This window comes from Manis javanica, chromosome 3, assembly GCF_040802235.1.
Source record: "Manis javanica isolate MJ-LG chromosome 3, MJ_LKY, whole genome shotgun sequence".
In the NCBI taxonomy this organism is placed as follows: Eukaryota; Metazoa; Chordata; class Mammalia; order Pholidota; family Manidae; genus Manis; species Manis javanica.
In genome coordinates, this window is record NC_133158.1 from 209,866,887 (window position 1) to 209,888,790 (window position 21,904).

At 43.1% G+C, this 21,904-nt stretch overlaps 1 protein-coding gene across 5 annotated transcripts in view; it reads right to left on the reverse strand.

Moving 5' to 3' along the window:
- Window positions 1–21,904, reverse strand: part of ADRA1A (adrenoceptor alpha 1A) — a 111,170-nt gene that overhangs the window by 69,982 nt on the left and 19,284 nt on the right. Inside the window, exon 2 of one of the 5 annotated variants that reach the window (XM_017654419.3) lies at window positions 7,324–7,848. The exons of the other annotated variants lie outside the window; for them this stretch is intronic. Within the exon in view, the coding sequence (XP_017509908.2) occupies window positions 7,715–7,848 (134 nt within the window). The 3' untranslated portion in view covers window positions 7,324–7,714. Of the gene's footprint in view, window positions 1–7,323; window positions 7,849–21,904 lie in introns of those variants that run through there. 5 annotated transcript variants of the gene reach the window in all.

Genomic DNA, 21,904 nt, shown 5'->3' on the forward strand with positions numbered 1-21,904 from the left:
TTAAAACAGTGAGATATCACAGCACACTAGTTCAAATAGTTACAAACAAAACAAGCACACAAAAAAAACCCCAAAACAAAATACCCTGACATTTGTTGTAACTCATAGGACTGTGCACAAAAAAAGGTGAATTTCACTCTATGGAAGTTGAATCTTAATTTAAAGAAAGGAAAAATATTAAGTAAAAAAAATACCCTGCTATCTCATTAACCAAAGGCTACATTATTAATGTGTTTTTTTTCTCTTGAACATTTCCTGGAATTATAAAGGGGAAAAAATACACCTGCCACCTCCCACACACATAATAGGCCCAGAAAATTTTACAAATGAGTCTCACCAAACACACAAGGAATTGATGACTTAATTATCTTAAAGCATAATGAAAAAGGGACAAAATTTGCCCAGTTCATTTTATATGACTAGTAAACTTTTTCAAACCAGGCAAGAAAATCATGAGAAAGGGAAATTATGGTAAAATTGTAGTTGCAAGGATAAGGGGAAAATCCTAATCAAAGTACTAACAAGCTGAATGCAGAACTATATTCTTAAAATATATGCCATTCTTACAATTAAAATAACACAATACATATTTTAAAAATATGTATCATTATACTACTAATACATGTCCTTAGTATTAAACCAGGAATGGTTTATACTAGCGAATTGTTTGGTCTATTAAAAAATATTTTAAAAATTTAATTTACCACATTAGCATATAAAGGGAAAAATTATATGCGTATCTCAAAAGATTCAAGGAAGCACTAATAAAAGTCAGCATCCGTAAAGGACAAAACCTCTTAGTTAACGAGGGAAAAGGAGAGCTGTTCTTACTTTTTAGATAAAGAATATCTACCAAAAACATGGCTACACCAGGCTCAGCATTAAAATGTTAGAAGTATTTTCTTCGAAGTCAGAGATGAGACCATGGTGTCCGCTCCTAATACTGGTTTATCACCTTGTCCTGGGGGGCCTGGCCAGTGCGGAAGGAGAAGAGAAAGCAACAGATTGGGAGGAAGAAAGAAGTAAACTGTATTCACAGGTGGTATGAACGGCATGTAGACAGTCCAAGAGAATCAACAGACAAATCACTAGAAAACTCAGAAGTTTTCTGTATTTCAATGCAATAGGTTTCAAAATAGCAACACAAATCCAAAGTCTCTAAGACAACCAATAAAAGATGAACTGAATCTTTACGGATAAAACGGTAAAACTTTAAAAAAGACATTGAAACACCTAACTAAAGTGAGAGGTATTGTGTTAACCAGGGTTCCCCAGAGAAACAGAACTAACAGGAGAGAGATATAGAGAGATTGATTACAAGGGATTGACTCATATCATTATGGAGGTTAAGAATCTGCAACCTGCAGAATCAGCAGATCTGCTGTCTGCAAGCTGGAGGCTCCGGAAAGCAGGTGGTGTGATTCCCGCTGAAGGCCTGAGAACTAGGGAAGCCAGTGGTGTAGGTCCTAGTGAGTCCCAAGGCCTGAGAACAGGAGCTACGGTGTCTAAAGCCGGGAGAAGACAGATGTTTCAGCTCAGAGAGAGTGATTTTGCTCTTCCCCTACCTTTTGGTTCTGTTTGGCTCTCAACGGATTGGAAGCTGCCCGTATGCCTTGGCAAAGTTGATATTCTTTGCTCAGTTTACTGATTCAGATGTTAACCTCTTCTGGGAACACGCCCACAGGTACACCAGAAATAATGTTTCACCAGCTATCTGGGCATCCCTTGGTCATATTGAGTTGTCACATAAAACTAATCATCACAGATATATCATCTTTATACATGGAATGTTTCATTACTGCAAAGATATCAATTCTCTCCAAATTTATCTATAATGAAAATCAGTAGACTGTTCCACAGTCAAATGAAGGCTCAAGAATAGCCAGAAAAATATGAAACAGAAGTTGGAGAAACTCAGTGTCCTAAATATCAAGCTATCATAAAGCTTTTGTAAAATAGGCTATAGTGTGATACTGGTTTAGTAATAGACAAACAGACCAAAGAAAAGAACAGAGAACCTAGAGACGGCCCCATATAGATGAATCTTAATGTATGACAGAGGGTGTGTCGCAGATTAGTGGAGAAAGACAGATGTTGGAATAAATGGCCCTGGTGCAGTTGGTTATCTAAATGGGAAAAAAAGTTAACTTGGATTCCAATCTCATAACACACAATTCCAGGTGGACCAAACATCTTGCTTTATATTCATATACTATTAATTTATGCAATACAGTGAATGAATCTCAAATGTATTATGCTAAGTAAAAGAAGCCAGATTCAAAAGACCACATACTGGATGAGTCCATTTACACAGTGATAAGGTGAAACTATTGACACAGAAAATAGACCAGTGGTCGCCAGGGGCTGAGGATGGAGAGAGCGGTTGACAACAAAGAAGGATGAGAAAAGCTTAGGGATGATAAAACTTCTTAATACCTTGATTGTGATGTTTGTTAAAATTCACAGAACTGTGCAACAAAAAGAATGCATTTTACTCTATATAATTATACCTCACAGGGAACTTTCTGTTAAAAAATAATAACTATTATTAATCTCTTAATAGGTGCCAGATTCTGTGGTTAGCATTTCTGTGTGCATTGTTTCATTTAACTTTTCACAGTGATCTTATGAAACAGATACTGTAATTATGTAAGTGGAAAAGATTAGGGGAGACAGACTCATTCATCAATTTCTTCAGTTCTATAAGGTTGCCTAATTCTTTTTAAAAAAATTCTTTAAATTTCCAGTCTAGGAGTAATTTCTTGATTAAGTGTTCTTGATTTCCTTCATTCAGTTTCACATCCATTCAGGTGGACAATACAAACATTCCTTTCTCAGACTTTTCACCATCTCCCCTAAGGCATATACCAAGCGTTCTCTGCTTCTCTGCTATCACCTACCACCTTACCAAGCCATGCAGTGTAGGCACTGCATATGCCCACATGTACACATGGATATGTGAGCACTGTTACAAAAAGAATCGGCTTTGTTACCCTGAGATTCTGGAAAGATACAGCTTCTATAAGTAATGTTTTACACTAACTCCATCTTTTAAAAATTAAAATTTACTTTGAGATAATTGTAAACTCATAGACAGTTGTAAGAAATAATAGAGAGAGATCTCTTATGACCAGGTCTCCTCTGATGGTAATATCTTGCAAAACTGTATGCAATATTACAACCAGTATATTGACATGGATACAGCCAAGATACAGAACATCTCCATCTCAGTAAGGATAGCAACCCCACTTCCCTTCCAACTCCACCCACTCCTGAACCACTGGCTACTACTAATCTGATTTCCATTTCTATAATTTTGTCATTTCCAGAGTGTTACATAAATAGAGTGACATAGTATGTAGTCATCTTGGGATTGGCTTTTCTCACTCAGCATAATTCTCTGGAGACTTATCCAGAGAATGTTCCGTGTATCAATAGCTCCTTCCTTTCTATAGCTGAATAGGACTGTATCAGAATTTGTTTAACCATTCATTTGAAGAACATCTGGATTGTTTCTGGTTTGGGCTCTTAAAATTACAAATAAAGCAGCTATAAATATTCATGTACAGGTTTTTGTGTCAACATAAGTTTCATTTTGCTACAGTCAATGGCCAGGAACACAATTACTGGGTTGTCTGGTGGTTGCATATTTAGATTTTTAAGAAATTGACAAGCTTTTCCAAAGCGTGTCTGTATCATTTTACATCACTACCAAAAATGTATGAGTGATCCGGTTTCTTTGTATCATTGCCAGCATTCAATGTTGTCACCCTTATTCTAGCTGTCATGATGGTTGTGTAATGATATCTAATTGCCATTGCATTTCCTTAATAGATAATGATGCTGAACACCTTTTCATGTACTGATTTGCCATCTGTATGTCCTCTTCAGTGAACTGTCTGTTCGTGTCTCTTGACCTTATTCTACTTGGATTGTTTTTTTTTTTTTGCTGTTGAACTTTGAAAGGTCATTATCTAGTCTAGATGCTTGTCTTCTATTGGATACATAGTTTGCAATAACTTACCTTTTCATCTTTGTAACTCAGGACCTTTTTCAGAACAGAAGTTCTTAAATTTTGATGAATTCAAATGCATTAATTTTTCCTCTCATTAACAGTGCTTTTGGTACTGTCTTCTTTAGACATAGATGCCAAAGATTTTTTCCTTTATTTTTTTCTGGAAGTTTTATAGTTTTTATGTCTTGCATTTAAGCCCATGATCTATTTTGAGTTAATTTTTGTAAAGGGTGTGGTTTAGGTCAGGGTTTATTTTACCTATGGTTGTCCAGTTGTTCTTGTGTCATCAGTTGTACCAACAGGTTATCTTTCCTCCATTGCATTGCTTTTTGCATCTTTGTCAAAAATCAGTTGGGAGTATTTGTGTGGGTCTATTCTTGGGTTCTCCGCTTTGTTCCATTGATCTGTGTGTCTGTCTTTAGCCAGTCTACACAGTCTTGATTACTGTTGCTATATAATGAGTTTTGAAAGCAGCTAGAATGATTCCTTTTACTTTAAACTTTCTTCCAACTGGTTTTTAACTCTTTCTAGCTCTTTTGCCAAAATAAATTTGAGAAGGGTCTTGTGGGGAAGTAACTACAAAAGAGTCTTGCTAGGATTTCGATAGCCATTCTGTTGAACCTAGATATCAATTTGGGGAGAATCAATAACTTTACTATGAGTCCATAGATATGCTATATCTCTCCATTTATTTAGATTTTCTTTGATTTCTTTCATTAGCATTTTGTTGGTTTCAGCATGCAAATAATGTTCATACATTGTTACATTTAAAGCTAGGTATTTCATTCTTACGAGCAATTATAAATGGTGTTGTATTTTTAATCTTGGAGTCTACATCTTCATTACTAGCATATAAATATACAGGTTTTTTTGATATGTCTTGTATCCTGAGACCTTACTGAACTTGCTTTTTAGTTCTAGAATTTGAGTTTAAAATGGATTTTTTGAAATTTTCAATATAGATATCATCCACAAACAATGACAGTTTTATTCCTATCTAATCTATATCTTTTTTCTTGCATTATTGCATGAGCTAGAAATTCCAGCAATATGTTGAAGAAAAATAGTAAAAGTGGGCACCCTTGCTTTGTTCCTGATCTTAGGGGGAAAGCATTTACTCTTTCACCGTTATATTTAATGTTACCTCTAGTTTTTTTTGTAGATAATATGTATGTAGTTGAGGAACTTCCCCCATTTATTCCTAGGTCTCTGAGAATTTTTTAAAATCATAATTGCCTGTTGGCTTTTGCCAAATGTTTCTTCTACATCAGTTGATCTGATCATGTGATTTTTCTTCTTTAGCGTGCTCATATGATGAAATACATTGGTTGATTTTTCACATATTAACCTAGCCTTGCATCCTTGGGATAAATTCTACTTGGTAACGGTACAGGATTTTTTAATTTATTGATGAATTCTATCATCTTCAATCAACAAGTGTAAAGTTAAAATCACACATATACATGTGGTTTCTGATCACAACAGAATCAAACAAGAAGTCAATAACAGAACAATAATAGGGAATACACCAGACATTTGAAAACCAAGCAGCATACTTCTAAGTAATCACGGAACTTTGTATTATAGTAATGAAGGATATTAGACTATAGATTTTTTTCTTCTTCTTCCTCCCTTGCTCTCCCCTCTCTCTCTTAAGCTGTTCTTCCCTTCGGGTACTAGCTCCAAAATGAGTTAGGGAAATGTTCTACCCTCTTCTATTTTCTAGAAGAGGTTGTGTGGGATTGGTGTCAATGTTTTTTTTAATAGTTATTCTTCCCTGAAACCATCTGGGTATGGAGATTTATATTTCTGGCAGTTTTTAAGATATGGATTCAATATCTTTAATAGTTATTGGGCTATTAAATTATCTGTTTTATATTGAGTGAGTTGTAGTAGTTTGAATTTTTTTCAGGAAACTTGTCCATTGCATCTAAGTTGTCAAACTGATGTGTGTAGAGTTGAAATGAACTTGCTGCATTTGTGACATTGTTAATTTATGTCCCCTCTTCTTTTTCTGTTCAGTCTTGCTAAATGTTTGTCAATTTTATTGATCTTTTCAAAGAACCAGCTCTTTTTATCATTGATGTGTTCTATTGTTTTTCTGTTTTCAATTTGATTGATTTCTTAATTCCTTCCTTCTTCGTGTTTGGGTCTGTTTTACTTTTCTTCTTCTAATTTATTGAAGTAAGAGTCTGGATTGCTTATTTCAGATTTTTCCCTTTTTTATAATGTAAGCATTTATCATGTTCATATTTTCATCTCAGCACTGCATCTGCTGTGTCCCATACATTTGATGTTTTATTGCCATTTTCATTCAGTCCAATGTAGTTTTTGATTTCTGTTGAGACTTCCTCTTTGGCCCATGATTACTTAGAAGTGCGTTGTTTTGTTTCCAAATGGCTGGCATTTTCCTTGTTATCTTTCTGTTATTGACTTCTTGTTTGATTCTACTGTGATCAGAGACCACATGTATATGTATGATTTTAATTTTATATTTGGTGATGTGCGTTTTATGGTCTAGAATATGGTTCATCATGATGTATATCCTATCCGTGCTTGAAAAGAGAGAAGCAGAGCAGAAGAGACAGGGAGCAACAGAAAAGTAGAAAGACATTTAACAGTTTCCACCTACTCACAAAGAAAGGCCCTTAAAGAGCCGGTATCTTCATAGAATCATGAACAATTAAAAAGAAAGCCAAGTCAGAGAGGTGAAGTGACTTGTTCCAAGTAGCGCAGGTCTACGAGTAGGCTGACACCAGTAACGGACAGCAGAGCCTCGGAATGAACGTGAATTAGATTCCGGTCCCAGCTCTGCTGGTCTCCAGCTGGGGAACCTTGGTCAGGCGGCCTCTCTGAACTTCGTTTTTCTAATTTCTGTCAGGGGTGTTGTGATACCAACATCATAGGGTTATTGTGAGGATTGAATAAGATAGTGTAGGTAACACAGCTGCCCAAGATAAGGATATAATAAAAGAGAACATTTATTAGTTTGGACCAGAATCAAGATACTCTGTTTGAATCAAGTGCTCTTCCCATTATAACATGCTGCCCCCCCCTCTCCCCTCCCTCCTACCCAATGCCAGCTCATTCCCCTAAGCCCTCTAATTAGCTAAATAAAGAGGACAGACAGGGCCTATGTAAAAAAATGCCCTCTGAGCCAAGCGAAATCTCCAGGGAAGTGAAGAAACCCACATGGCCAATTATCATGACATCATTTCATTTCCTCGGAGTGACTAAGGCCTACACATAGTCACTTAAACACTAATGGCAGAAAAACAGGTAGAAATCATGTTAAATGAACCCATCTTTATTTCTGGAGAAAAAAGACAGCAAGGCTCTCTGATCCACGCACATGCTTGCTTCCTCATCGTCCACAGAAAGAGAAGGTGGCTTCCATTTCCAATTGTACGTTGGATTTCAGTTGCATCAGTAGTGGTTCCTAAGTGAGCCAGCAGACTGACAGTGTGGAACTGAATTACCAGCTCCATCCTGTCTCTGATTTTTTTGAATTCAAGCTCTGCATAAAAGAGTGTTGCACACATGCTGCAGAGAAACCACTGACACCCACGTGTCACACCTTGAGCTTGCTGGACCTTCTGGGGTTTCAGTCCCCACCTCTGTGCTGAAAGAGGGAGAGGAGAGAGGCCCCTCTTTCGGAGGGCTTTATGAGACCTCTTCCCTGAGGAATGCTGTGAACTGTCACTTCCCACCCTCTAGCTGGTTTTCTTCTTTCTCACTCCAGCTTCTTTTCCTTCCTTCCCTCTTCTCCTTGCTGCCTTTAACCACGTTTCCGTCCAACACCAAAGGGAGAGAGTTTGCTTGTTTTACAAAAGCTGGAAGGCAAGCAGGGAGGAATATAGATTTCATTCGTGCCCTGTATTTCTGCCTGACTTCCTTTCCCACAAAGTGCCCATGAGCATGTCTCACAGATCATCCTAGGGTCTCTTCTACAAAGGCCATGTCTATCCCACCATTCTTGTCAAAATTTCCTAACCTTCCCACTTAAGACCTCCCTATTCTGTAAGTCCCAGGTCAAGTGCTGCCTCCTCAGAAAGCCCTTAACATGTCAGCTCTCACACAACTCCTGTCCATTCATTAGAAAGAAGCCAAGGTTTAGTTCACAATTACATGCAAATTGTATTGTGCAGGTAATTTACACTCCCCATCCCGATTTAATGATCCTTACGGGAGGAGACCAAATCTCCCACCTCTCTTATATCTTGCACAGTGTCCTGGGTCAATGCTAGGCTGCCTATCTAACACCTGCTGAAAACCAAACACCCACTTCCGAGTTCCGCACGCTGGTGTTTGCATGAGGACATCAGCTTGGTAAGACGCAGAAATGGCTTTCCATGTGCAGTGGTTCAACTTAACACAGAGCACATTTCCTGAATCCCTCCAGTGTTCCAGGTACTGATCTGGCCACCGGCCATACTGGAAATACATTCTTTATCTCTTCTTTGTGAGGAGATGGCCAACCCCCTACAAGCTGGCTTATTCTCATCATGGAGATAATGAAAACAGGGCATTCCCGCTGAGCCAGGGCCTCGTGTCTGTTGAGCTCAGCTCAAGTTCGGTTTCCTTCTTCGACCTTCTTCAGATGGTGTAAATGGTGTAACTAAAAAATTCTATATTTCCAAGCAAATGGGATGAGAGATGCTTCATTAACGCAGTGAGATGATCATCTCACGACGTGGTCTCCTGAATCTACTTCCAATTGGAAGCTGGGTGCTTCTGGTTGGCAGGCAGCTCTTCCACCTGCCATATTCAGGGACCCCAGGCCCCTTCCATGTGTGGCTCCTCGGTGCCCTCAGGCCTCTGGTGGCCTGCAGCCAGGCAGATGAGGCAGGGCCATGGTATGACTTCGACAGCTCTAGCTGCTTGTCCCATTGTGGATCCCTTTTCTCATACAAAATATCAACAATTATATTTTGTGACTCTGTTGGTGTAGAAATGAATATATTGTGTATAATACATTTTCTTTGACCTAAAGGCTGGTTTCTTTTAACTTTTTAATTTAATTCTGATTTTAAAGACATTAAAACATTTCCAGGAGCTGTTAGAAGTGTTGTGGGCCCTAGGTACTGTGCTCACCCAGCCTGCGCTCCTTTCTTCTTGGTCTGAGCTGCTGCAGTGCTGAGCCACCCCGGGTGCCTGGCACCCAGCTCCTGCCCCCTGGCTTTGCCCACTTGGTGTGTACCTGTCAGCCTCTCCAGAGGGCAGGGTCTGGGGCCTTTTGCTGGCCCTTTAGCATGTGGCGCAGGGCCTTTGCCTGGAGCTGGGGCTGTGTATCAGTGACTCAGCTGTGCCCGGTCGGGCAGTTTCCCTAACACACTAAACCTCAGTTTCGTCATCTGTAAAATGAAGCATAAGATTGCAGTTCCCCTCATGGCAACTGCAGTGAGGGTGAAATGAGATGATTCATGCTTAACACAGCATCCGACACATGGTAAGCCCTAAATAAGTGCTCACTCTTCAATTTTATCATTATGACTTAACATGACAGTAACTCATATATAGAGAGAATTCTTGGGTTTTCAAAGAACTGCCCCAGGATGATACCATAACCAGAGTTTTACATGTCTCACTGTAGCCAGAGCTTGTTTGTGGAACATGTTGAGGTTTCACAAAGGGTTTTGGAGTAAGACAGATGTGGACTTCAGTCTTACTCTGCCACTCACCAGCTGGGTGATATATGATGCATATTTAATCTCTCTGTAACTGTAAAACCAAATACCTCCTTCCTCCTCCTCTGGGGCTGAGACAGCCTCCAAGTCCTCATGGGAGACCATGAGACTGGGTGCTAAGCTCAAGCACGGTAGCTCCCTTCCCTTGCCCTTACCTCTGTAAAATGCAAACCCTGTATGCCTAGAAGGTGCAACACGGAAGTCCTTCACCAGTTCTCCACACCTTAACGTGAACGTGCTTGTCTCTAGAATCCGCCCCGTCGGCTGGAGGGAGGAGTTAAGCAGGGCTCCAAAAAGGCCTGGGATGCTGTGGGCTGACTTTATTTCTTTCTTTACACATATATTTTTTTCTGTGAAACTGGCATTGCACAATATGATGACATTCTCTTGGTTTTAGAGTGACGACCTCCTTGCAGAACTCTTTTCTGAGTGAAGTTGTAGGGTGTAGATTTCAGTTCTTTCATTCCAGTCTTTGTGGCCAGTGGTCACAAGGTTCAACTGACCTAAGCACTGAAAGCAGCCATCATGCCTGTCACCTAATGAGCACTCACTGTTTGCTGGGGACTCATCATGACCACTTGTAGGACGGTCTGGTGGGAGCCCGGGCCCTGACTCCAGTGCTGCCACATACCAGCTCTAGGGGCCACATCACTTAATCCTAGGATTCCTCTGCATCTTCCCTTATAACCTGAATAACAGCATCTACGTTACGGGGATGTATGCATTAGGTAGTACATGCCATGTTTACTGTGTCTGGCACAAAATAATTTTGCAAAAGCAGTACATCTCAGGACAGCAGGGCCACACTACAAAGCGATTGCTCAGAGCTGGGAAACACCAGGAAGCTGGTGTCTTCCAGCTATGACCTGAGCCAGGGATTAAACCATCACCCACTCTGACCTGCAGAGCCTCCGGCAGCATGCTGTCCTTACCCACTGACAGGCCGGGGTCTGTACAAACTCTGCTGGCTTCAAGACCATAGGAAGAGAGGCAGAAGTACAAGGCTGACCAGAAATGACCACAGAACAAAGCAAATTCAAATGGCTACTGTTGGTCTCCCTAAAACAGGGAAAGGAGCAACAGAAAGACAAGACAGGTCTTGAAGAACATTCTAAAAGAGGAGAGAACGAGAAGGTATGCAGACCCCTTAAAGCAAAGAACAATATTGCAAAGATTCCAATTCATCCCATATTTTTAATAAGTATAATTCTAATGGCATTTTCCTGGGTACTTAAAATTGTGTTATAAACTCCACCTGTAAAAAATTTGGCAAGGAATAGGGGAATGGTTCAATAAATGGAAAGAAAACAAGGACAACACATGAACAATAGGCAATATGATAAAATGCTTAGTCGTGTATCAAAGAGGTGGGGCTAGAAGTCACATAATCCTTGACCCCACTTGTGACCCCACAGAACCTGCATTTGGAGTTGATTATAAACCCGGGGGAAGAGGCCTCAAGGGACACAGAAGAATAGCCTAACAGAAAATGAAAACCTAGAAAAAGATCAGCAATCCCATAGCCCATCATTCCACTTACAGACACCCCCACGTGCTCCTGGTGAGTTTCTGGAGATCTGAAAACGCTGATCTAAGAGGCAGGCAAGCCGAGCAGAGGCAGGTTCCTCAGGGAGATAGCGGCTCCACATTCCTCCACGCTGGGGTTGGGGGTACGGCAGGGGGGAAACCCACATGCTTGCAGAGACCATCAGGTGTGTGTGTGGCAGCCAGCCTCAGCCGGACTCCATTTAGCTCTGTGTGTCAGAGTCCCAAGGACCTGCGGCAGCCTGCCTGAGACAGAATTTCTGGGGGTAGGGCTAGGAATTTGGGTCTAGTATAGGCAAAATCTAGCACATAGTGTCAGCTTGATTTCACACACCAAAAAGAAGAGAGGACATGCGCATGGAGAACAGAGTCTGCACTGCTTAGTGCCCGGTACCCACCCAGGTAGGCAGGGACACACCACCTGCCAGTGAGCCCTCCCACCCCCCGTCACTGATCACTGCCCGTTAGGAGAGGGTGCAGAGGTCACGGAGGTGTCGGTTCACATTGAATAAGCTTCGTAGGTCATTTATACGCTCATCAGTCTGAGACCCATCATGTTAGCACCTTGCAGCCAGGGCTGTCCCAGCCAGACACCAAGGGGTTGCTCTGGGGCAGGGCCCGTTGGTCCCCTGTGGGGAGGCAGGAGGCTGACCACTATTTATTAACAAGAGATGCTCCACAGCTATTCTGGCCACACCTGCCTTTGAACCTTGGCGGCAGCCCTGAATACCCATATTTCAAAGCAAGGGAGGACACAGAGGAACGTTTCCGTGAAACGACGATGCTCCCTATGATATCACTCTCCAACCTGATTCCGAGCCTTGCTTTCTCTGCTTGCTCCACACCCTCAGACCTGGCCATCAGGACCCGTTTGTTCTGAGTGTGAGGGCGACACACGCATGGACAAGAGACCGGGAGAGGATGATGTTCAAGAGCCAGGGGACATTCTCGCAACACAAAAAGGTGAACGGCCCGAGTTTGGGGAGATGATGTTTTACTTAAGCAGCTAATTGAGAAACAAGCTATTCTGCCCACTGTCATCTCAGCTGCCAAAACTTCAATTATTTCCCTGTCCTGAAATGATCCTAGGAAAAGAAGGGTCTGCGCTCTGCCGCAGTGTCAGCCCCTCTCCGGACTTAGTGGGACCCCCTCGGAATGCTTTGGAATACGACTCTGCGGCCTCTTAAAACCTACCTGAGTTTGTGCTGAGGCCTCCCAGAGGGGACTCACTGGGGTCTCTCTCTCTCTCTCACTTTCTCACACACACACACACACACATTTTTTTTCTCTTTACATATTTACATATTCTCTTTACAAGGTTAAATGATTTGACGAAAGTCCAAGATACTGGTCTTCATAAGTGCCCTTGTTCCCAGAGATGCCCTGTGACTTCCTGGACCTCAGAATCCTGAGGCCTCTCACACAGAAAGAAGCTGGGGTGGGGGTGGGGCCGCGGGGCTCTGGCGCTGTGACCTAATCATGCACGCTTGGCAGCTACGGCAAGATCCCCTGCTGACTTGCCAAACTCTCACATGGACGTTAAGAAGATTAAGATAATAGCATGCCTAACATAGCTAGTAAGAAAGATTTCAAACAATTGGCAAACATAGATTGTTATGAAATGCTTATTAGGGTTAATGATTCTGTGTCATCGTGACAGCAGATAGGGTCAGCTTGATTTCACACACCAAGCAGAAGAGAGGAGAGGCCCATGGTGCTGAGGCAGGGAGAGCAGAATCTGCAGTGCTCCATGCCCCGCGCCCCCTAGGCAGGCAGGGACATGCCCGCCTGGCAGCGACCCTCCCGTCCCCCATCACTGATCACGGCCACTTTGGAGAGGGTGCAGAGGTCACAGGTGTACATTCGATGTCTCAGACAATTGAGGAGGTATGTCCGGATGCCTGGTATCCTAAATTGACTTTTCTCAGTTTAAAAATAGTCACCTCCATTGTCTCCTATCCCAGCCTGAGTGCATCATCGACATGCCAGTTCTCTTCCGGTTTTCATGGAGGAGAAGAGCATGGTCCTATTCAAAGAGAACTAGCTAAGGACTCTTGGGGCCCGGGGCTGGTGGGGAGAAGCACGGGGATGCGGCTTCCCCCATTCCCCCCACCCCCCACACACCGTCGTCTCCTGCAAGGCTCCTGTGCTGGGGACCTTCCAGCCCTGTGCAGCCACGCGCCCCAGGCTGGGAGGCTGGGGCAGGAGAAGAGGCCCTTATGTCTCCATGCCATAGTCCCCGTCCCATTTAGAGGGAAAAGCCACCCGGAGGCCTAGGGACTTCCGTAAGCCCACTGGCCTTGTCTTCTCCTCACCAACGTCTCCTTCCTTTCAACTGGGAAGGGACAAGGTTGGTTCCGCAGTGAGAAATGCCAACAGGCTGAAAAAAGGCCCCCATCAAAGATAGGTCTTTGGTCTTAAGGTGGGCTGCCCAAGGTGGGCATGTGTGCACGGGGAAGTCTGCCACACAGCTGGTGATACGGTGTGATAGGGTCTGAGGGTTATCAGGCAACACCTTTTAAAAGTGAAAGCACTCGTCCTCCTTAAAGTGGCAGTCCTCACCTTCGGAGTCTCAGAAGCATAAGGGCCTGGAACATAAGCACCTCGGAAACGTCATGCACCCGTTTGGAGGTGAGGCCTGGAAACCCGACGAGCACGCAGTGACAGGACAGGTGAAAGGGAGAGACTACGTTAAGGCTTTTGTAGAGAAAGAACTAATGAACACAGGCAAATGCAGCAGGTACAAAACAGGCTGTGAGCACGGGTTTCTTTGGGAGGGGTTGGAGGCTGATGGTGCACAAGACAAGAGACAGGGAGGAGCTGGGCACAACAGAGGGCAGAAGGAGGGGCTAAAAATCCCAGCAGATCCTATAGGTCAGGGAAGTGGATGGAGACACAGACCCTGGGAAGTGGACTCTGAGACAGAGGTTGCCTGCAGTCGGTTTATGGGACTTCGTCACAGGCGATCACACCTGTGGGAGGAGAAGCAAGCTGGGCCGGTCCCCACGGAGCTGGGAGTGCTCCGGACACGTGTCCACTTCCCATGGAGCCCCAGACAGCTGTCCTGAATTGCAGTGGACTTGGGCTGCCTTCAGAAAGGAGGCAGCTCCCATCAGCAGAGGACAACCAGGAGGTGAGGCGGAGCTGTGAGCTGTCGCACTCCCAGCACTGGGCGATGACCACTTTATCCCTGGAGGGAAGGGGCCCGACAGCATCACCCAGCATCCCCTGCAGGGAAGCATGACCACACTGATGTGTCTTTGTGAAATTACAGATAGAGTGTGTGTGCAGATTAAAATGAAAATGTACTCTGAATGTACATTTCTTCCTACCACTGATAATTTCGAAGCCTAACCAGACAGCATACCTGGGGAAAGAAATGACACTCCCAGCCTGGGCAGTTCTGGTGGTAACACTGCCTAATGATGTCCCCTGACCTTGTCACAGCGAAGGCAGCCGGCCACCTCCCCGCTGAACTAATGTCTGCTCCTGAGAATTCTGACTGCCTTCTATTTTTGAATGGGTTGGAAATAGAACCAAGGGATAAATTTTGTCTCCCTTTTGCTTGTCAGGGCTGGGTACCATGAATATGGGTTTGAATTGAAGTCAAGCATAAAATACAAAGCAAAGATCTCAGGACAGGGGGGGCAGAACTATGCAGGGTGCTGTAAAATGAGGCAGCCGCTCTGACCCAGCCCTACCCAGGAGGCCCAGGGGTAACTCAGTTAGGTACCCTTTTGAGACCAATTAAAATGTCTTTAAAAATGTAGAAACCTCACACTTGGACATATAATCAGTCCCTCAAGCCCACCTTCCCCTTCTTGTACCATATTAGTAAGGTGAAATGGACACAGTGCATTTGACATGTGCCTATTTCTCCCAGGTTTACCTTTGACAGTCATCTGAGTGAGATTTTACTTCTATCAGCAAGTGTGTGAGAAGCAATGGAGAGGAAGGAGGCTGACACAGAGCTTCAAAGTTCTGTGTTTCTGTGGATAGGGCAAGAAAGAGCCAGCAGCCTATGTCCTGACAGGGCATCTGCATTTATTTAGCATTGTTCTAGAAAGAATAGCTATTGCAATTAGCCAAGGAAAAGGTGAGTTATATATCCTGGAATGGAGGATGAGCGTAAATAGAGATGATTTTTGTATAGCTGGATACAGGCATATACGAGAATTACAAAATATAAGAATTACAAAAGAATTAGCTGGGAAAAAAAATTACTAGTTCTATAATAAGAAAGCAGGTTGGTGGCTGGTTAAGCATTAAATGCATTAGAATCTATAGGTTTCTTACATACCAGCAAAAATTAGAATTAGAGTGTAATGGGGGGATAAGATTCTATTCACTTGTAACCATAAAAATACAAAATGCCCAGGCATACATTTGCCAGGAAATATATAGAATAGACAAAGAGAAAGCTACAAAATTAACTGACTTGAATGAAGTGATATACTCTTGGATGGGAAGTTTTTATGTTGTGAAGATATCAATCTTATTCATTTTAATATATATATTAACAGAATTCTAATTCAGAGTTTGTTTAGAACTAGACCATTCTAAATTTCATCTGGAGGAGTAAATATGGATGAAAAGCCAAAATGAGATGAGGGTTGTCCTATTTGATATTGAAATATTTTAAGTTATATTAATGTATAAATATTGACACCAAATCAGAAACCAGGCTGTCTGCTGATCATTCAGCCACTTCCGATGTGTTGGGACACGGAAATAAGCATTCTCTCGTTCCTCATTTGGCCATGGACTCCTGTGAAATGTTATTTAGTCCCATGGCTGTCTCCACCCAAGTCCCATCTACCCAGGAAAGGAACCATCAGCCCCCATGGTCCGCAGTACCATCTTGGGAAAAGCAGTTGTAACCCTTCACTTTGGACCCTATTTCTTTGGGTAACACAAGTCAGTTTCCAAGGGCAGCACATCCAAGCATGTCGCCTGCTTGTGTCTACAGGACACCAAACACCTGGGAGTGCAGTGGCCTGTCCAGTGGGACAGCCTCATGTTCTCTACCTCTGGTGGGCCTTTCTCTGGGTAGGTAAAACATGCAGACTCTTATTTTACATTTTCACTTGTCTCCTGGGCTTTTGATGCCCCACATACCAGAGCTGCTCAGATCATGAGCGAAGTGGCAGTTCTTTCCAAATCCATTGCGCACCAACACTTTTTTTAAATGCAAGAAAAATAAATTACAAAAGAAAGAACAAATCCAAGTGGCGAGCAAATACAAACCTCAATTTTAAAAATTACTGTGTCATAAATGTCTCTAAACACTCACTCCCTTCACAGGCTGGTGAACAACCATTGGAGGCCGGGCATCTGCCCACTGACCGGTCCCTGTAACATCACTGATGGGCTGGCTAAACTATAGCTAAGGATTCTTTACATCCTGTGGTTTATATAACAAGACAATCTTGTATCTTTTTAACACTCAGTCTTGAGCAAAGGTGTGTGTGAAAACGCTTAGCACCTAAGTGCTAGAGAATACTTGGCTTTGTAAATAAAAAGCATATAGAGCTCATCTTCTTCTGTCAGGCATCTGCCAGCATCCTTTTAAAAAAATACCTTCTGATACTTGCCTTTCTCTGCCTGACTTCTTTCCCTGAGCATAATACCCTCTAGCTCCATCCATGTTGTTGTAAATGGTAAGATTTGTTTTCTTCTTATGGCTGAATAATATTCCATTGTGTATATGTACCACATCTTCTTTATCCATTCATCTACTGATGGACACAGGTTGCTTCCATTTCTTGGCTATTCTAAGTAGTGCTGCTATAAACATAGGGGTGCAAATGTCTTTTTCAAACAGGGCTCCTGCATTCTTAGGGTAAATACCTAGGAGTGGAATTCCTGGGTCATATGGTATTTCTATTTTTAGCTTTTTGAGGAACCTCCACACTGCTTTCCACAATGGTTGAACTAATTTACATTCCCACCAGCAGTGTAGGAGGGTTCCCCTTTCTCCACATCCTTGCCAACATTTATTGTTATTTGTCTTTTGGATGGTGGCCATCCTAACTAGTGTGCGATGATATCTCAATGTGGTGTAAATTCATCTGTGGAGTATAAGAACAAAGAAAAAACTGAAGGAACAAAACAGCAGCAGAATCACAGAACCCAAGAATGGACTAACTAAAGGGAAAGGGACTGGGGAGGGTGGGTAGGAAGGGAGGGATAAGGGGAAAAAGGGACATTACAATTAGCACACATAATGTGCAGGGAGGGCACAGGGAAGGCAGTACAGCACAGAGAAGACAAGTAGTGATTCTACAGCATCTTACTATGCTGATGGTCAGTGGCTGCAATGGGGTATGTGGTGGGGACTTGATAATGGGGAGAATCTAGTAACATGTTGCTCATATAATTGCATATTAACGATATAAAAAAACCCACCTTCTGGAAATATTTATTTATTTATTTTTGCTCTACACTGATTCCCAGTATTAAAAAAGCTTTAGGTGGAATGTGGCATGTGTATGAAAAAGCACAGTTAAAAGGAGAGGTTGTAAGAATCACACTGAGCTCCACAGTGACCCTTGGCATCTAGGCAGCCTGAAGGCAGCCTAACGTCCACGAAAGAGATGTTTATAGAACAGGAAAAAAAAAAGGTTTGGCTTATCGAACAATTTTGCAATGGCTATACGGATGCCTACCCCAACGAGCTAACAAGTATGGGGAAAAAGTGACCATGGCTCAGTGTGCCCTCACCTGTACTGGCTTGGATTCCTGTCCTAGCACATGACTTCTGTCTCTACCAAGACGCCTCAGAGGACAGGGAAACAGAATCATCTCTAAGTTACTGGAAGCCCTGCAACATATAATGAAGACAATTCAAAGTGTTCTCTTTTTCTTCGCCTTTCCAGCTGGCTGTCTATACTGATCACAAGACTCCTGTTTCTCAGACTGTGTCAAGTGAAGCCCAGTACCGAGTCCAAACCAGGACGGGCATTCAATCAGACAGATGTTTCACACCAGGTTTTCTTTTCTGGCACCAAAGAAAACTTGGAGACATTTTTCAGTTTGTAAGACCACATTTAAGTACTTTCAAAAATTGAACTTTTTTTCCTTTTACGTTTAAATATTTAACAACAGGAAGTCCAGGCCAGTCTTAACCTGCATCTGTGTCATCTGAAAAGCAGTGGACCAACTTAAAGGACCACGTCACCCACACCAGCTCCAGTCTCTGTGACAGGCAAAAACCCCAAATTCTTGGTCCTGCTATTCACGATGAGCAGAGCCAGTCAGGCCCTCTTCATTCTACATTCAGGCCAGTTTTACTGCCTCAGATGTTGAACTGGACTTTGAGTCCCTTTAATTCAATTCAACAAATATTTATTTAGTACTACTGTGCTTAGGCCCTGAGGATTCAAAGCTGATTAACACTGATTCAGGTTTTAGGTCTGTAGAATACAATTTAGAGCTTAAGAGATGTTCCCCTAAGCCACTCCCATCATTCACTGTTGGAGGATTGACCCTGGAGAGAAAGGACCTTCCCAGGGTCACGTGGTAAGCGAGCGTGAACCTTCTGAATCGGCGTAATGCAGAAGTTTGACATCATGGTTAAAATGGAGGTGCCATTACTATGAAGGAAGTGGTGCAAAGTTAAAGTCCTGCACGCATATTCCCTGTGAAGCAGCTCTTGGATGTAGCTGTCCATCCATTTCTCCAGGCAGATGCAGCATGGTCCGCTGTCTGCACGTGTCTGGGGAGGCTACCTTCTCACATCAACCTCTGTGGCTCCTCTGATTTGCCCCACGCTGTTCTGAAGGAAGTCAAGGCCACAATGACACTCCCTGTGTTCTCAGCTCTATTCTAGCTGAGTCAGATACACAATTTAGCATAAGAAAGCCCAGAAAGTCACAATCAAGATTTTTGTAATCTAGGGAGCTATCAAGGCAGTCTTACATGCAGGTGTGTGTATTTAAAGCCTATGTTATCATTATGAAATGTGCATATTAATCATATTAGAAGGTTATGGATTGTGCCAATCAAGTTGCTTCTTATATGAAGCCTTTTTTGAACCCTGCTCCCAAACTGGAAAACCAGCCCCTTCCAGCTGAGCCTGGGGGACTATCACAGCCCTTTACTGGGCTTGGTTACGTGTCATTCTCCACCATGAAGTCAGAGTCTGCTCGTGTCTGTCACCCAGTAGGCTCTCAATATGTTTCTTGTATAAAGTAAATAAAAGATATTTTGAGATCCTAGTCCACTCTGGGGTGGCTTCCCAGAAGAGGAAAGCTGGGATTTATTTTAAAAAATGGAAATGATTTGGTGGAAGGGTGGAAGGAGGCACATCTCTTCTTTAGTTCCTTCACTGTACCTAGAAACTAGGAGCGGGGCTTGGGGTGAGGGTGGTGGGAAGGGCATGGAGGTAAGGAAAGGCACCCACCGTCCCTGTGATTCTCCCATGCCTGGAGAGAAGTTCTCAGGTTCAGGCTCACTCTGTCAAGGTCAAGGATGAGAAGAGGAAAGGAAGTCTCCACCCGTGGCACCACTTCACTAGCACCGTAAAGTCATATGTTCTCCATAGGAGAAACCTTTGTACCCAGCTTTCAGTGACCTTGGGAAATCACTTCCATTTGGAAGCCTGCATGAGTTACAGGAAGGAAATGTGTAATTTCTCCAGTTAGCAATTGGCCTGGACTACGTATCTATACTCTGACCCTTATGAAACACTATTACCCAATACACTCCGATGGCCGCAACATTAGTACATCAAAAGCCTGTGGCTCTAACTCCCTTCCAATGTGCAGTTAGACACAGAGGGAGGTCAAGCTGGATGCAGCCGATGGTTTGACTTTGAGAGGATGGCTGACTCTGGGTGGCTCTGGGCACTTGGTCAGCACGGTAGCAAAGAGCAAGGGTTTGGGAAGGTAGTGACTGAGTGGGAGAGGGTGTTGCATGCAGTGTTTTTCTTTCTGGTATTTGTCCCAGGAGATCCATTTGATGTTGACACCTGAACTTTGTGACATAGCTGGGTCCTGCTCCACTGGCTTCTCTACAAAAAATATGATGCAGACCAGCTGGGGTCAAAGCAGTTACCATAGAAACCCCAGACTTTGGTTTGGAAAGTAAAAGTGATATTTACAATGACCACAGCTATGATTTGTACCAAGGCACTTCCTGGGAAGTTTCTTTTAATGCTGAACTTTAGCATTCCTTTTTTTTTTTTTTCTTGCCCTGAGGAATTTGGCAAAAGAAAAAATTTAACATCAGATTGGAAATATTACCTTCCCAGTTAAAAAGCTAAAACTGGAGGTCTTGATTTATTCAAACCATATTTGCTGAAGACAAATTTAACTCTAAATGGAGAAACTGCTTAAAGGCCAAGTTTTGTCTTGGATACTTGGAGAGAGTTGCTAAGCATATTGTCCCCTACAGAGGCTGGGTTGACACTAGGAGGTGTTATTTGTGTTATTTCCCCATAGCCATTTTTTTCACCTCTCAGTAATGAAAGAATTATGGCTAGAGAGAGCAAACACGTCCTTATGTGGGCATTATCACCCTTGTGGCCAAACCAGTCATGGCAGCAGGAATAGACTGGTTGCTTTAGTGCACTGGCTTGAGAACAGAGAGGACATTAGGGGCACGAGATTGGGCACCAGAGAGAAGCCAGGTCCCATCCCTACTCTGCCACTTGTACTTGTTGCATGACCCTGGGTAGGTCTCTTAAACAGCCTCTGCCACAACTTCCTCATCTCTGATATAAGAATCAGAATGTTTGCAAGGATTAAATGAAATAACGCACACATAGCATTTAGCATAGGCTCATGATGGACTAAAACTCACAACTGAATCAATCTCTAACAACTCAATGGCAGGAGGATGAACTGTCTTTGTCTGGTTGGTGAAGTTGCCATACACACCCGCACATGCACACATATTCAGTGGTATACATCTATTTTTAGAGGCTGCTCTTCAAATACAAGTGTGATTACTGACCTTTGTAACTAAACAGTATTGAATTAATTGCCCACATGTTCATAGCAGTGTGGTAAGCCTTGTACAGCTCGAGTTACACATACTCTGTCCATGTCCTGGTACCTAAAACAGAGGATACTGACATGGACAAATACGTGCACATGGACAGCTGCAACAGGTTTAGAGAAATCTAGAAAGCTAGGTAGTGACGCTATGCATTAATGTCAGAAGTCTAATGCATTAGAAAAGACAATCAAAATTACATTAACCAAAAGGAAGAGTCCCGTGGAAGGGAAGGAGGCCAGACAGGAGAGCAAAGACAAGCAGACGGAGCCGACAGGTTCTCAGACAGCAATGAGTGCAAAACCTCCCATGGCTCCCCTCCCCCATCCCCAAGCTCCGCAAAGCCTGACCCCTCTTCTCATTCCCCCTTTCTCATTCCATCCCAACTGTCATGGCTTCTGGTTTTTGCAGGTACGCTATTCTAATCCTCTCAATCAATCCTGGATGGCTCCCTCTCCTTTTGTACCCAGCTTCCTTTTGGTGCCCAACATCGCCCTTGGTAGCGATGGCTCAGTCTCCTTTGTTTCTCTCCCTCCTTCTGCTGCATCCGGCTCTGCTCCCCACCTCCGTTTTCTTCCTCTCAACATCCTCACTAACAAGCTCCCATCCCTACGGAAACTGTTCCTAGGCCCCAGACTCCATCCCCAGTCTCAGAGGA